The sequence below is a fragment of the Myotis brandtii genome, unplaced genomic scaffold (assembly GCF_000412655.1).
Source record: "Myotis brandtii unplaced genomic scaffold, ASM41265v1 scaffold268, whole genome shotgun sequence".
Taxonomy (NCBI): domain Eukaryota; kingdom Metazoa; phylum Chordata; class Mammalia; order Chiroptera; family Vespertilionidae; genus Myotis; species Myotis brandtii.
The window spans coordinates 3,717,444-3,731,030 of record NW_005360187.1 but is presented as its reverse complement, the minus strand read 5'-3'; the positions used below and the strand labels follow the sequence as shown (position 1 = coordinate 3,731,030).

General features: G+C 38.7%; 1 protein-coding gene across 9 annotated transcripts in view; it reads left to right on the top strand.

Moving 5' to 3' along the window:
- The window catches only part of LOC102261779 (chromosome unknown open reading frame, human C3orf67), a 218,853-nt gene that overhangs the window by 74,787 nt on the left and 130,479 nt on the right, over positions 1 to 13,587 (top strand). For all 9 annotated transcript variants that reach the window (XM_014541379.1, XM_005868425.2, XM_014541384.1 and 6 more), the window contains one exon: positions 5,944 to 6,058. In XM_014541379.1, the coding sequence (XP_014396865.1) occupies positions 5,944 to 6,058 (115 nt within the window). The remainder of the gene's footprint in view (positions 1 to 5,943; positions 6,059 to 13,587) is intronic.

The window sequence follows — 13,587 nt, the reverse complement described above, 5'->3', positions numbered from 1 at the left end:
TAGGGGCAATGAGGCAGGCAGGCGAGCAGTTAGGGGCAATGAGGCAGGCAGACAGAGTGGTTAGGGGCAATCATGCAGGCAAGCAGAGGTTATGGACGATTAGGCAGGCAGGTGAGCTTAGGGGCAATCAGACAGGCAGGTGAGTAGTTAGGGGTGATCAGGTAGGCAGGCAGAGGGGTTAGGGGCAATCAGGCAAGCAGGCGAGTGGTTAGGGGCGATGAGGCAGGCAGGCAGGTGAGCGGTTAGGAGCCAGCGGTCCCAGATAGTGAGAGGGTGCGGGCCAGGCTAAGGCACCCCCCCACTGTGCAAAAATTTTGTGCACCGGGCCTCTAGTCTATATATATAGAACCCAAATAGACCAAATGGAGGAACAACTAAACAACCGGTCGCTATGATGTGCGCTGACCACCAGGGGGCACGCATAAAACATGGCGGGCATCGGCAGCAGGTGGCAGAGCACAGAACATGACAGGCGTCAGCTGCGATGGGATGGTGGAGCAGGTGAGTGGGGCTTCCAGACAAAGGCAGGGCACCGGTTGCTGTCATCAGGGCAAGCCTCTGGTGGTTACTGAAAATTCTTTGCTCCGTGGTCCTGCCCGGCGCTCACACCTGCTGCCAGCACCGGCCCCTCTTGCATCTGCTGCTGGTGCCAGAGTTGCCTCTTGCACCCGCTGCCGGCACTGGCCCCGGTCCCTTGGTGCCATCAGTGGGTGCAAGTGGCGGCTGCTGGCCCTGATCGCCCCTCAGGACTTCTCCACCTCCCCCTGCTCCTGAGAGGCAATCGGGGCTGGCAGCCGCCTCTCACACCTGCTGCTGGTGACGGCCCCGCTTGCACCCACAGCTGGCACCAGAGCCTCCACTTGCACCCACTGCCAGTGCTTGGCGCCGGTCCCGATTGCTCAGCACTGTCAGCATGTGTGAGCGGCAGCTGCCAGCCCCAATTGCCCCTGAGGGCTTCTCCACCTCCCCCTGCTCCTGAGGGGAGATCGGGGCAGCAGCCGCCGCTCATACCCGCTGACGGTGCCAGTCCCGCTCACACCTGCTGCTGGCACCAGCCCCAATCGCTCCGCGCCATCACCAGGTGCGAGTGGGGCCGGTGCTGTCAGCATGTGGGAGCGGCAGCAGCGGGAGTGGGGCTGCTGGCAGATAGGACCCGTGGCCGTGACGGGAGAGTCCAGGCAGGGGCGCAGAGGATGGGCCACGACCCGCCCCTGTGCCCACTACAGCCTCGTGGCCCACAGTTCCTTTCAAGGTGCATGAATTCGTGCACTGGGCTCCTAATAAATTTATAAACCCCTTACCTTGGCATAAAGACCCTGCATGCCTTGGCTCCTGCCTACCCTTTCTACTTCATGTCCCTCCCTTACCTTCTAGGTGCTACCCGTGCTGGCTTTCCTGTCTGAAGTAGGTCATTTCTTCATCTTTTCTAGCTTAGTCTCTTACATGTTTTCTTCATTGCACTTACGATACTTGCATGTATGTTGTCTCTTTATACTTTTTCACTTGCCTTTTCCACTAGAATAGAAGCTCCAAGAGGATAGGGACCTTGCCTTTCTTTTTACTATTTTATTCTGCATTGTATTCCCAGGTTATTGCCTGGTTCAATGGGTATTTGTTGCACATGTGAATGGATGAATGAATGAATGAATGAATGTTCTTATTGTTTCATATATTGAGAAAATGGTATATACTCAAATGTTTCTCTGTTTGGAGTTTGATCCTTACCTAATTCAAATAAAAATTATATAATTTTATTCCTACAAGTAAAGCAAACCTTTAATAAAACTGTGTCTCAAATGAGTTTTTGGTTGATGCAACTAAACTTTTTGTTTGATGCATCAAACAAACTTTTCCCCCTTTTTCTTTCCAGAACCTCTATATAGTCTTTTCTTCTATTCCATAATCAGAGCTTCTTATAGAAGAGAGCTGATAGAATTACTTCTGACAATGCCTTCCAAATATATTTGACCCTGTATTCTATTGTTAAAATGTTTGAGCACACTAACCACATAGGTACATTTATTTATCTCAAATTATATAAATGTATTACTGTACTGAAATGTGCACAGAAATAACATTTTAAAAGGGTGGGATGAAAGATAGTTTTAGTAGTTTCTTCCTGCACTGCAGTGAATGGTTGTGTTGCACCCCTCGGCCCCATATGCATATCCATCCCACTTTGAGCACATTGCTTTGGGGCAGATATTATACTACATTTATTTATATACATCTAAGTGTAAAACTACATAGTAGTTTCACATTTTAAACCTTATCTCTGTGGATTGAAATAGTGTGTTGCTTTTTTAGATGACTTTATGGCATTGTATAGTGCAGGTAGGGTAGAATTTTTAGCTTTATGGCCATAATCTGAAATTATCTCATCTAATTTTTACTGTACTTATTCTTACCATTGTTCAGTAATAATTTTCTACAGAAAAATACGTAGAGTATCGTAGAGGAAGGAAATAATGTGATTAGAAACATGGGCAGGGGGGGAAAGAAAGAGCTACAGAAAATGCTTTGTTATAGGCCAATTTCCCTGATGAACATAGATGCTAAAATTCTCAACAAAATATTAGCAAACTAGATCCAGCAATACATCATGATCGAGTGGGATTTATTTCAGGGATGCAAGATGGCTACATTATCCACAAGTAACAAACGTGATACACCACATAAACAAAATGAAGGATAAAAACCATATGATCATATCAATAGATGCAGAAAAAGCTCCTGATAAAATCCAGCACCCGATTATGATAAAAACTCAGCAGAGTGGGAATAGAGGAAACACACCTTAACGTAATAACAGCCATATATGGCAAACCCACAGCCAACATTATACTCAATGGGTAAAAACTACTAGCATTTTCCTTAAAATCAATAACAAGCCAGGGGTGTCCACTTTCACCAGTTTTATTCAACATAGTACTGGAAGTCCTAGCCGTAGCAATCAGACAAGAAGAAAAAATAAAAGGTATCCAAATTGGAAAGGAAGTAAAACTGTTATTATTTGTAGATGACATGATACTGTATATAGAGAACCCTAAAGATTCTACCAGAAAACTACTGGAAGTGATAAATCAATTCAGTAAAATAGAAGGATACAAAAATAAATATACAGAAATCAGTTGCATTTTTATACATCAATAATGAACTATTAGAAAGGGAAACTAAGAAAACAATCCCATTCATAATTGCTTCAAAAAGAATAAAATACTTTAGGAATAAATTTAACCAAGGATGAAAGCGACCTGTATTCGAAAATGTAGAAAACACTAAAGAAAGAAATTGAAGAAGACACAAATAAGTGGAAGCACATACCGTATTCATGGATAGGAAAAATTAACATCATTAAAATATCCATACTACCCAAAGCATTTATAGATTCAGTGCAATTCCAATCAAGCTACCAATGGTGTGTTTCACAGAACTAGACCAAATATTTCAAAAATTTATATGGAACCACAAAAGACCCCAAATAGCCAAAGCAATCTTGAGAAAGAAGAACAAAGTTGGAGGAATCACTCTACCTGATATCAAGCTATAGTACAAGGCCATAGTATTCAGAACAGCTTGCTACCGACATAAAAACAGACATATAGATCAATGGAACAGAATAGAGAGCCCAGAAATAAATGTATACCTTTATAGTTAATTAATATTTGAGAAGGAGTCAAAAACATACAATAACTGTTGTTGGGAAAATTGTACATATTTGTGCAAAAAAAAAAAGAAACTAGACTGACTCACATCATATATAAGAATAAACTCAAAATCTATTAAAGACTTAATGTTAAACTTAAAACCATAAAAATCCAAGAAGAAAACAGGCAGTAAAATCTCAGACATTTCTCGTAACAATATTTTTTCTGCTTTATTTCCTTGGGTAAGGGAAACAAAATAAAAATTAATAAATGGTACTACATCAAACTAAAAAGTTTTTGTACACCAAGGGAAACTATTAACAAAATGAAAAGATAACCCACTGAATGAGAGAACATATTCACCAATACATCTAATAAGGGTTAATATCTAAAATTTGTAAAGAACTTATCAAAATCAACACTAAAAACCAAATTTTAAACATGGACAAAGAGCTTGAATAGACACTTCTCCAAAGAAGACATACAGATGGCCAATAGACATATGAAAAGATTCTCAACATCACTAGTCATCAGAGAACTACAAATTAAAACCACAATGAGGTATCATCACACACCTGTCAGAATGGCTATCATCAATCAACAAACAAGTGTTAATGAGGATATGGAGTAAAGGGAACCCTTATGCACTGTTGGTGTTAATGAAAATTGGTGCAGCCACTGTGGAAAGGAATATGAAGTTACCTCAAAAATTTAAAAATAAAACTGCCTTATGATATACTTGTTCCACTTCTGAGAATGTATCTGAAGAAACCCAAAACACTAATTTGAAAGAATTATGTGCACCCCTATGTTCATTGCAATGTTATTTACAATAGCCAAGATTTGGACACAGCCAAGTGGATGATAAAAAAAAACTATGGTACATTTACACAATGGAATGCTACTTGGCTATTTAAAAAAAAAAGGAAATCTTATATTTTGTGACAGCATGGATGGAACTAGAGGGCATTATGCTAAGTGAAATAAGCCAGTCAGAAAAAGACAAGTATCATATGATTTCACTCATATGTGGAATCTAATGAACAAAATGAAAACTAACAAGCAAAAGAGAGAGAGACTCATAGATAGAGGCAGGCTAACAGCTGTCCGAAGGGTGGGGTCTTGCGGGGGGTGGAGGGATTGAGCAAAAAATAGAAACTCATAGACACGAACACCAGTTTGTTAATTGCTAGGGGGAAGGGAGTTGGGGAAGGTGTTGGCCAGTGTATAGGGGGGTAAGTGGTGATGGAAGGAGACTTGACTTGGTGTGGTGACCCTAATGTAGTGGTATAGGATGTGTTGTGGAATTGTGCACCTGAAAACCTGTGTAATTTTGTTAACCAGTGTCACCCCAATAAACTCACTTAAAAGTAGAAAAGAAGGCTATGTTGACTTAAAAAATAGTTCATTACACTACAAATATTCAAATTAAATGTTTTCTCCTTTGGGAATTGCTAATTGTAGAAAATTAGCAGTTGGTACATGTAGACAAGGTTGCTAAAAATAGGGGGGAAATTAACTATACTCCAATAAAAAGATAGCCTTTCAGGAAGCATCAATTCTACAATACAGCAGCCTGAGACAGGTTTGGAGGTTTTAGCCTGCGGTGTTATCTCTGAGACCTAGAGGAAGCAGAACATAAAAATGAGCTCCTATCAATTTGAAGAAAACCTAATCTTTGTGATCATGGCTATTCTCTAAATCTATTAAAGATGTTCAAATTCAGCGTCCTTGGTATCATTGCAGGTTGACCTGAATAGTGAGCAATAAACTTGTGTATTATAATTCTGGTTTGAAGATATGTGCTTAGAAAGTGAAACCGACAGTCAGTGTTTTGTGTCTGTCTCTAAGCAGACTAACAGCCTATATAAAATGACAGGTGCATTTTCAGGGAAAGAAACCCATAATGTTTTCTTATTTAGTATGTGACAGTATGTCCCAAGATAACACAAACTTAAGGGGCTGGAACAAGCATGGTTATTAAAGGCTAGCAGTTATTCAGTTCATACAAATTGAATTCTTTTCATAGGCTGGAAGACTGGAAATCTAGTATAAAGTACTGAAATAAATTAGCATATTGAGTGAATTTATACATTCAAGCTTGTGAGCACTTTGAATTTAAGGAAGAAATTTTATTACTTCTTGAGAGAAAAAAAGGCAATTCTTAAATTCTGTGTTTGATCTCCCTGTTGGAAAGAGCCTATATGATAAATTATATCATTTTGATGATTATCCAAAGACGTGGTTATTATCTTGATGGAAATCTTTCTCTCTTCTTTTCTCTTTCTTTTTTCAGAATTACTGATTTAGGGAATATCAAAAGAAGATTGTACTTATCAACAGTTCATAAAGAACTGTCCTCAACCCCTCTCCATGCAAAAATTCCACTCTTCATGATCAAGCGCAAAATTGTAAGTGTCACATGAACGTTGCTTAAAATATTAAATTCAATTCAGCAAATATCAATTATGTGCTTAGTCTGTGTATAAGGCACTTTGTTAAGTGCTATAGTTGTATAAAGGTGAATAAAAATCATACTCTTTATTTTTCTCACATGAAAATGCTTAAAATCTACTAGGTAGAAGAATATAATTATTTAAATATCATGAATACCACCAAAACTGTAATGGGAAGCGCAGTAGAAAGGGAAGGTGCTGTTGATACTGTGAAAGGCAGAGAAATCCGTCGGATGTCAGGATGAGGAAAGGTTGCATGAAAGAGATTGCATGATTGCATTTAGCATGGACTTTGAAGGATTGTAGGATTTCAACAGGTAGAGATGGGAAGCCAGTCATTCCAAGCAGAAGGAACAATTTGGGGGGCTGGAAATTAGTACATATTTGAGAACAGAGAATGACTGATCGTTATTGCCATATTTTTAAAAAATAGTTTTTAGGAAAAAATCAGTCTTATAACGGCCTGGTATAGGTTGAAGATTTTATGCCTGTTATGTAACCTCTGAGAGCCTAAGCAGCATATAATGTATGCATAGATTATAGATTAAAAGACTTGGGCCTGTTATGACTGACTAGTCTCTCAAACTTCAGTCATTTTAATACCCCTCTCATGACTACCATGTTTGTGTACTACCTGTTCTAATATGTACTCAATTATTTCCTTTAAATCTATTCACTTCAGGGGGGTGGATAGGCTTAAATAAATTTATTTTTAAAAGACAACTTTAAGCACCTATCCTAAATGCATAGATACAAATGTAAGGAATCAAGGCTCATGAAAAATTGGGTAAATATAACACCAACAAAGGAAATTAATAAAGCTTTAATAACTGATCCTAAATAAAAGCGATCTATGAACTCTCAAAGAATTCAGAATACTCATCTTAATGACATGTAGTGAATGAACTTCAAGATAACATAGACAGAAAACTAAATGAAATTAAGAAAACAATCTATGAACAAAATGAGAATTTCAACAAAGAAATAGAAACCTCAAAGAACATCAAACAGAAATCATGCAGCTGAAAAATACAGTAACTGAACTGAAGCATTCAATAGAGAGCTTCAAAAGCTAATTGAACCATGCAGAAGAAAAAAAAATCAGTGACCTGGAAGATAGGATAATTGAAATTATTCAGTCTGAGGAGTAAATAGGAAAAGAATGAAAAAGAGTCAAGAAAGCCTATAGAAGTTATGGGACACAATGAAAGAATATTTGTGTTATGGGAATTCCAGAAGGAGAAGAGAAAGATAAAAGGAAAGAGACAATGTATTTAAAGCAATAATGCCTGAAAACTTTCTAAATTTGGGGCAAGAAATAAACATCCAGTTCCAAGTGGCTCAAAGGATCCCAAATAGGTTGAACCTGAATAGAGCCTCACAGAAACACTTCATAATTAAATTGTCAGAAGTCAACAAAAGAATTTTGAAAACTGCAAGAGAAAAGAGAGAAGTTACATGCCAGAGACCCCTCATAAGACTCAACAGTTTTCTCAACAGAAGTTTTTCATGCTAGAAGAGAATGTGATGACATATTCAAAATACTGAAAGAGAAGAAAACTGTCAACTAAGAATACTTTACCCGGAAAAGCTGCCTTTCAAAAATGAAAGAGGGATAAAGACTTTTCTAAACAAACAAAAGCTGAGGGAATTCATTACTATGAGACCCACCTTACAAAAAATGCTAAAGGGAGTTCTTTGAGTGAAAATAAAGGACACCAATTAACATCATAAAAACATAAGAAGGCAGTATAAAACTCACTGGTAAGGGTAAATACATAGTCAGAGTTGGATTCTGTATAGGGTAATGGTGGTGTGTAATTCCTTTACAACTCTAGTTTAAAGTTCAAACACAAATGTAGTAAAAACAACCATCACTACAATAATCTGTTATTAGTTACACAATATAAAAATATGTAAATTATAACATTAATAACCTAAAATGTAAGGGAATGAGAAGTAAAAGTGTAAAGCTTAGGTATTCTACTGAAGTTACTAGTTTTAAAAAGGGTGCTATAATTTTAAGATGTTTTATGTGAACCTCATGGTAACCACAAAAGAAAAACCTGTAGTAATCACACAAAAGAGCATAATATAGAAGTTAAAGTATACCAATACCACAAGACATCAAAACACAAAGACAGCAGGCCCTGGCTGGTGTGGCTCAGTGGGTTGGAGTATCATCCCATATAACGAAAGGTTCGATTCCCGGTCAGGGCACACACCAAGGTTGTAGGTTCCATGCTCAGCTCTGGTCAGGGCATGTGCAGGAGACAACCTGTTAATGTTTTTCTCTCACAGCGATGTTTTTCTTCTTTCCCTCTCCTCCCAACCTCTCTCTCTAAAGTCAATAAAAGCATATCCTTAGGTGAGAATTAAAAATGTCCATACTACCAAAAAGCCACCTATAGGTCCAATGCAGTCCCTATCAAGATTCCAGTGGCATTTTTTTACAGAAATAGGAAAAACAACCCTAAAATTTATATGGAATCACAAAAAAACCTGAATAGTCAAAGCAATCTTAAGAAAGAACAACTAAGCGGAAGCCATTATACTTCCTGGTTGCAAGCTATACTATAAAGCTATAGTAATCAAGACAGTATGGTACTGACATAAAAACAGACAGACAGATCAATAGAACATAACTGAGAGCCCAGAAATAAACCCATCATACAAGTCAACTAATATTTGACAAGGAAACCAAGAATACTCGGGGAGGGGGAGGGGGAATCTCTTCAATAAATGGTGTTGGGAAAATTGGATAATTCACATGTAAAAGAATGAAACTGGACCACTATCTTACAAAACTCACAAAAATTAACTTGAAACAGGTTAAAGACTTAAACATAAGACGTGAAACTCCTAGAAGAAAAGATAGGAGAAAAGCCCCTTGACATGGGGCTTGGCAGTGATTTTTTTGAATATGACACCTAAAGCATAAGCAACAAAATAAACAAATGTAACTACATCAAATTAAAAAGCTTAAGCATAGCAAAGAAACAAATCAAAGTGAAAAGACAATGTATAGAATAGGAAAAAAATATTTCAAACATATATTTAACAAGGAGTTAATACCCAAAATATATAAAGAACCCATACAAAATGGCAGTGATTTTTTTGAATATGACACCTAAAGCATAAGCAACAAAATAAACAAATGTAACTACATCAAATTAAAAAGCTTAAGCATAGCAAAGAAACAAATCAAAGTGAAAAGACAATGTATAGAATAGGAAAAAAATATTTCAAACATATATTTAACAAGGAGTTAATACCCAAAATATATAAAGAACCCATACACCTCAGTAGCAAAAAGTAAAACAAATAACCCAATGTAAAAATGGCCAAAATGCCTTTACAGACATTTTTCAAAGAAGACATATGAAAAGCCAACAGGGATATGAAAAGGTGCTCAACGTCACTAGTCACTGGGGAAATGTAACTCAAAACCACAATGAGATATCACCTCAAGCCTGTTAGGATGGCCATCATCAAAAAGACAAAAAGAGAGCAAATGCTAGTGAGGATGTAAAACAAGGGAACTCTTTTACACTGTTGGTGGGATTGTAAACTGATACAGCCACTATGGAGAATCCTCAAGAAAATTAAAAATAGAACTACCATATGATCCAGCAGTGTCACTTCTGGGAATATATACAAAGGAAATGAAAATACTAACTTAAAAGATACTTACATTCCCATGTTCGTAGCAGCATTATTTACAATAGCCAAGATATGGAAACTAAGTGCTCATCAACAGATGAATGGATAAAGATGTTGTGTTTTATATATATATACAATGGAATATTATTCGGCTATTAAAAATGAGGGAATCCTGCCCAGCCAGCATGGCTCAATGGTTGAACGTCGACCTATGAACCAGGAGGTCATGGTTCGATTCCTGGTCAGGGCACATGCCCGGGTTGTGGGCTCCATCCCCAGCGTGAGCTGTGCAGAACTATAGATATTTTGATGGTAAACTTTGCAATGCAGAATTTTAAAAGCATTTCAGCTAACACTTATAAGTCAGAAGTTATCAATGTTAAGTCTGCAGAGCAAGCAGTCAGCTGGAGCTGAAGGGCAACTGTACACTTTTAACAGAGCTTTAAGAAATGCAGGTACATCAGCTCCTTCCTGCTTCACTCATTTAATTTATATGCCTGGGCCCTCTAGGCATATAGTTTGTAACCCTGATTTAGAGAATAATTGCCAAATGGTCCACTTTGCCTTGGTTCTTTAGCTAAAATCTTTACATAGCCAGAGGCAGCAAATAAAGTTAATATTCTTATAGCCACACCAATATAAATATTTATTTATAGTCCACTTACTATTCCAGTTACTATTAAATGTTCAACCTTGCTAATAAAAATTTTTCTTTTTCATGTTATTCTTAATTATGAAGGATTCACTCTACCATTTAAATTACAACAATTTATACTTTTAGCTTTGGTTTTCAATGTGAAGAATAGTTATAAAAATTAATGATCATCAGATTAAACAATGGATGTAGCCACTTAGTCAAGACTCACTGAAATCAATCTTACTACTTCTTTAAAATAATTTCAATTTGTTAGTGATAGTATCTGATGAACATCTATGTCTTGCCACCAAAGTAAGTATTCATGTTCAGTAAATTTAATTCCATTTGAATAGGAAGTTCAGGTATGATATATCATTGGGAATGAATCATTCATAGAAGATATAACAATGGTATGATAGATTACAATGCCAAAATCTTTTAGTAACCTTTACCACTCAAATACCCAGTGTTTGTCATTTAAATAGATAAAACTGCTCTTTAGGAGTTCCACTTTCTTGAATTACAATTCTGATGGAATATCTTATATCTTTTATTACAAACTGAAAGTGTGGTATAATGTTTTTAAAAATTCCCCTCAAACATCATTTTTTTCCATAGAGCCAGTGATTTGGACATTTTTTAAAACAATATTTAATTTATTAAGGGTTATTAAATGAAAAGGTAATGGAGGAGCTAGATTAATTTAGATACAATGTCATTTAGGTGTACATTTTTAAAATCCTGCCCTGGCTGGGTAACTCAGTTGGTTAAGTTGATTAAAGTGTCATTCCCATACACCAAGGTTTCAGGTTCAATCTTTAGTCTAGGCTCTATCAATGAATGCATAAATGAATAGAACAAAAATCAATCTCTCTCTCTCTCTCTCTCTCTCTCTCTCTCTCCCCTCCCCTCCCTCCTTCTATAAAATCAGTAAACAAAAGAATTTTTTCAAATCCTGACTAACATCAGGAATAGCATCATGATAGATCCCCTTTGTATCTCCCTTGGAAGTTTCAACAATATGAACAGCTATAATTCAACAAAGCATTCCCTGGCTCAATGCACAAACATGTCTGAGAGATCTGTGCATTGAGACATCTAAAGGTGGGCAAGTGAGAGCAAACAGGGGAGGCAAGAAGGGAGAAAAGCTGAGATGAGCCACAGATGCAGCCCTTCCTCCTGGAGCTCACTGCGGGGCTCAGCCTGGAGAGGGGCGGAATTAGGTTGTGGCTAGCACTCCCTTCAGCAGGGAGGAGCAGAGAGATACAGTGAGCATTCCTGCAGGAGTGGACAGTATCAGCTGTAGCTAAGTCCAGTGACCTGGGCAGGGACTAAGCACAGAGGTGCAGCCATGGTTGTCTGACAATCAGCATTCCAAACAGATAAACAAAGCCACAGAGCCTGGTCACCTCCCCTCACCCTTCCTGTCCTGTTGCAGAGCACATTATCTGCAAATCCAAGAACTGGTACTGTAGGAACACTTTTTCCCTGAGAGAAGGGAGCACTCTGCGACTAATCCCAGGTTAGGTGGAGGCACATGGTGGGGACTCCATGGAGGTCTGAGGTTGCTATTGCTGAGAGGGCAAAGCAACAAAGGAGGTGGCTGCGTTCCCCAAGTTCACCCCACCCCAGCACATTGAGGCTGCATTAGTGACATATGGCTCTGGGGGACATCACTGGGATTTCACAATTTGGAGCCCCATTGCCCACTGCATTCCCCTGCAGGGTGTTCTCCTAGGCGCAGGGTGAATGGATCACAAAGGAGGTGCCCACCTTCCCAGGGAACACAGGCCATTTTCCACCTCCTTGCAGAGATCTGAAAAGCCAGAGAAGGGCAAGAGAGCCAAAAAACAAACAAACAAAAACCTTGTGATTCAACACCACCTGCTGGTCCCAGCATTTTTCAGGAATGAGTATATATGCTGGTTAGGGTGTGTCTGAAAGGCTAGGAGTAACTGGAGAGTAGTTGGAAGATTAATGAAGCTAAAAGGATAGAAGAACCTGCCAATGTGTGCTGCAAACTCCGAAGAGCAATAGAGCATACCTTCTCCCAATGCCACTCAGCCCCACAGCCTCAAAACGGGGCTGGAGAAGCACATGTGACTTCATAAGTAAACTAGCTCTAGTGTTGAAGAGGAAGTAAGGTCTCAGAGAAAAGCCAGGTGTCAGTTAAGGTCAGGTGTGTAGGACCCTTAGAACAATACAGAGGCATAAGTACTTTTCAGTAGTAAGGATTTCAGAGGGCACAGTGAAAGGGTGAGTTGAGGATTAGCAAGAGAAAGATGGGACTGCTCTTTCAGGAGGAGATAGCTTATTTGATTCGGATGGGAGTTAGAAAATAGGAATTAATTGCTGAACAGGTCTAATGACAATATTCCCACCAGGAATTTGCCTTTCCTTGGTTCAGCCAAGAGCTGCTGCTGGCAGTCCCAACCTCCCCTCCTCAGCTCCCCTCTCTTCATATAAGACTTGTCATGACTTGCTTCTCCTGGGGAAATTGTTTTTAATACAGTAGTAATAGATAATTGCTTCTCCATGTGGATATAAAATTACTATTTCAATCTCTGCTTGCACCATTTAATAAACTCAATATGATGGTGATAGAGATTAATAAAGTCATTATAAGCAGATTTTCTTTTGAGAAATTAAAACTAACATGTGAAAATTTATTTTGAAAGGCATAATAAACATCTTAAAGCTTTGTTCTTTATTATCATTTTAGGAGCATGAAAACAGATTGCTAGATTATGAAATTGTGGTTTCTTGTTTGTTGCTTCCTTTTAGAAAGGCAATGATGGCTAGAGCTGTGACCTGTTAGGACTCAGGCTCTTTCTATCCTAGCAGAATGAATTCAGTTATCTTCAGAGCTTTTGTATAGTAATGGCTTGAGAAATCAAAGCAGTGCTGGGACAACCAAGAGCCTGCATTTGAGTGTATGTGTGTGTGAGTGCCCACCTCATTCCCCTGCGGGGTGTTCTCCTAGGCCCAGGGTGAATGGATCACACAGGAGGTGTGTGTGTGTGTGTGTGTGTGTGTGTGTGTGTGTGTGTGTGTGTGTTCACAAAATGTGTCATCCTTTTATTGGTATAACTAGAGGCCCGGTGCACAAAAATTTTGCACTCGGGGGGGAGGGGGGTTCCTCAGCCCAGCCTGTGCCCTCTCACAGTCTGGGACACCTCAGGGG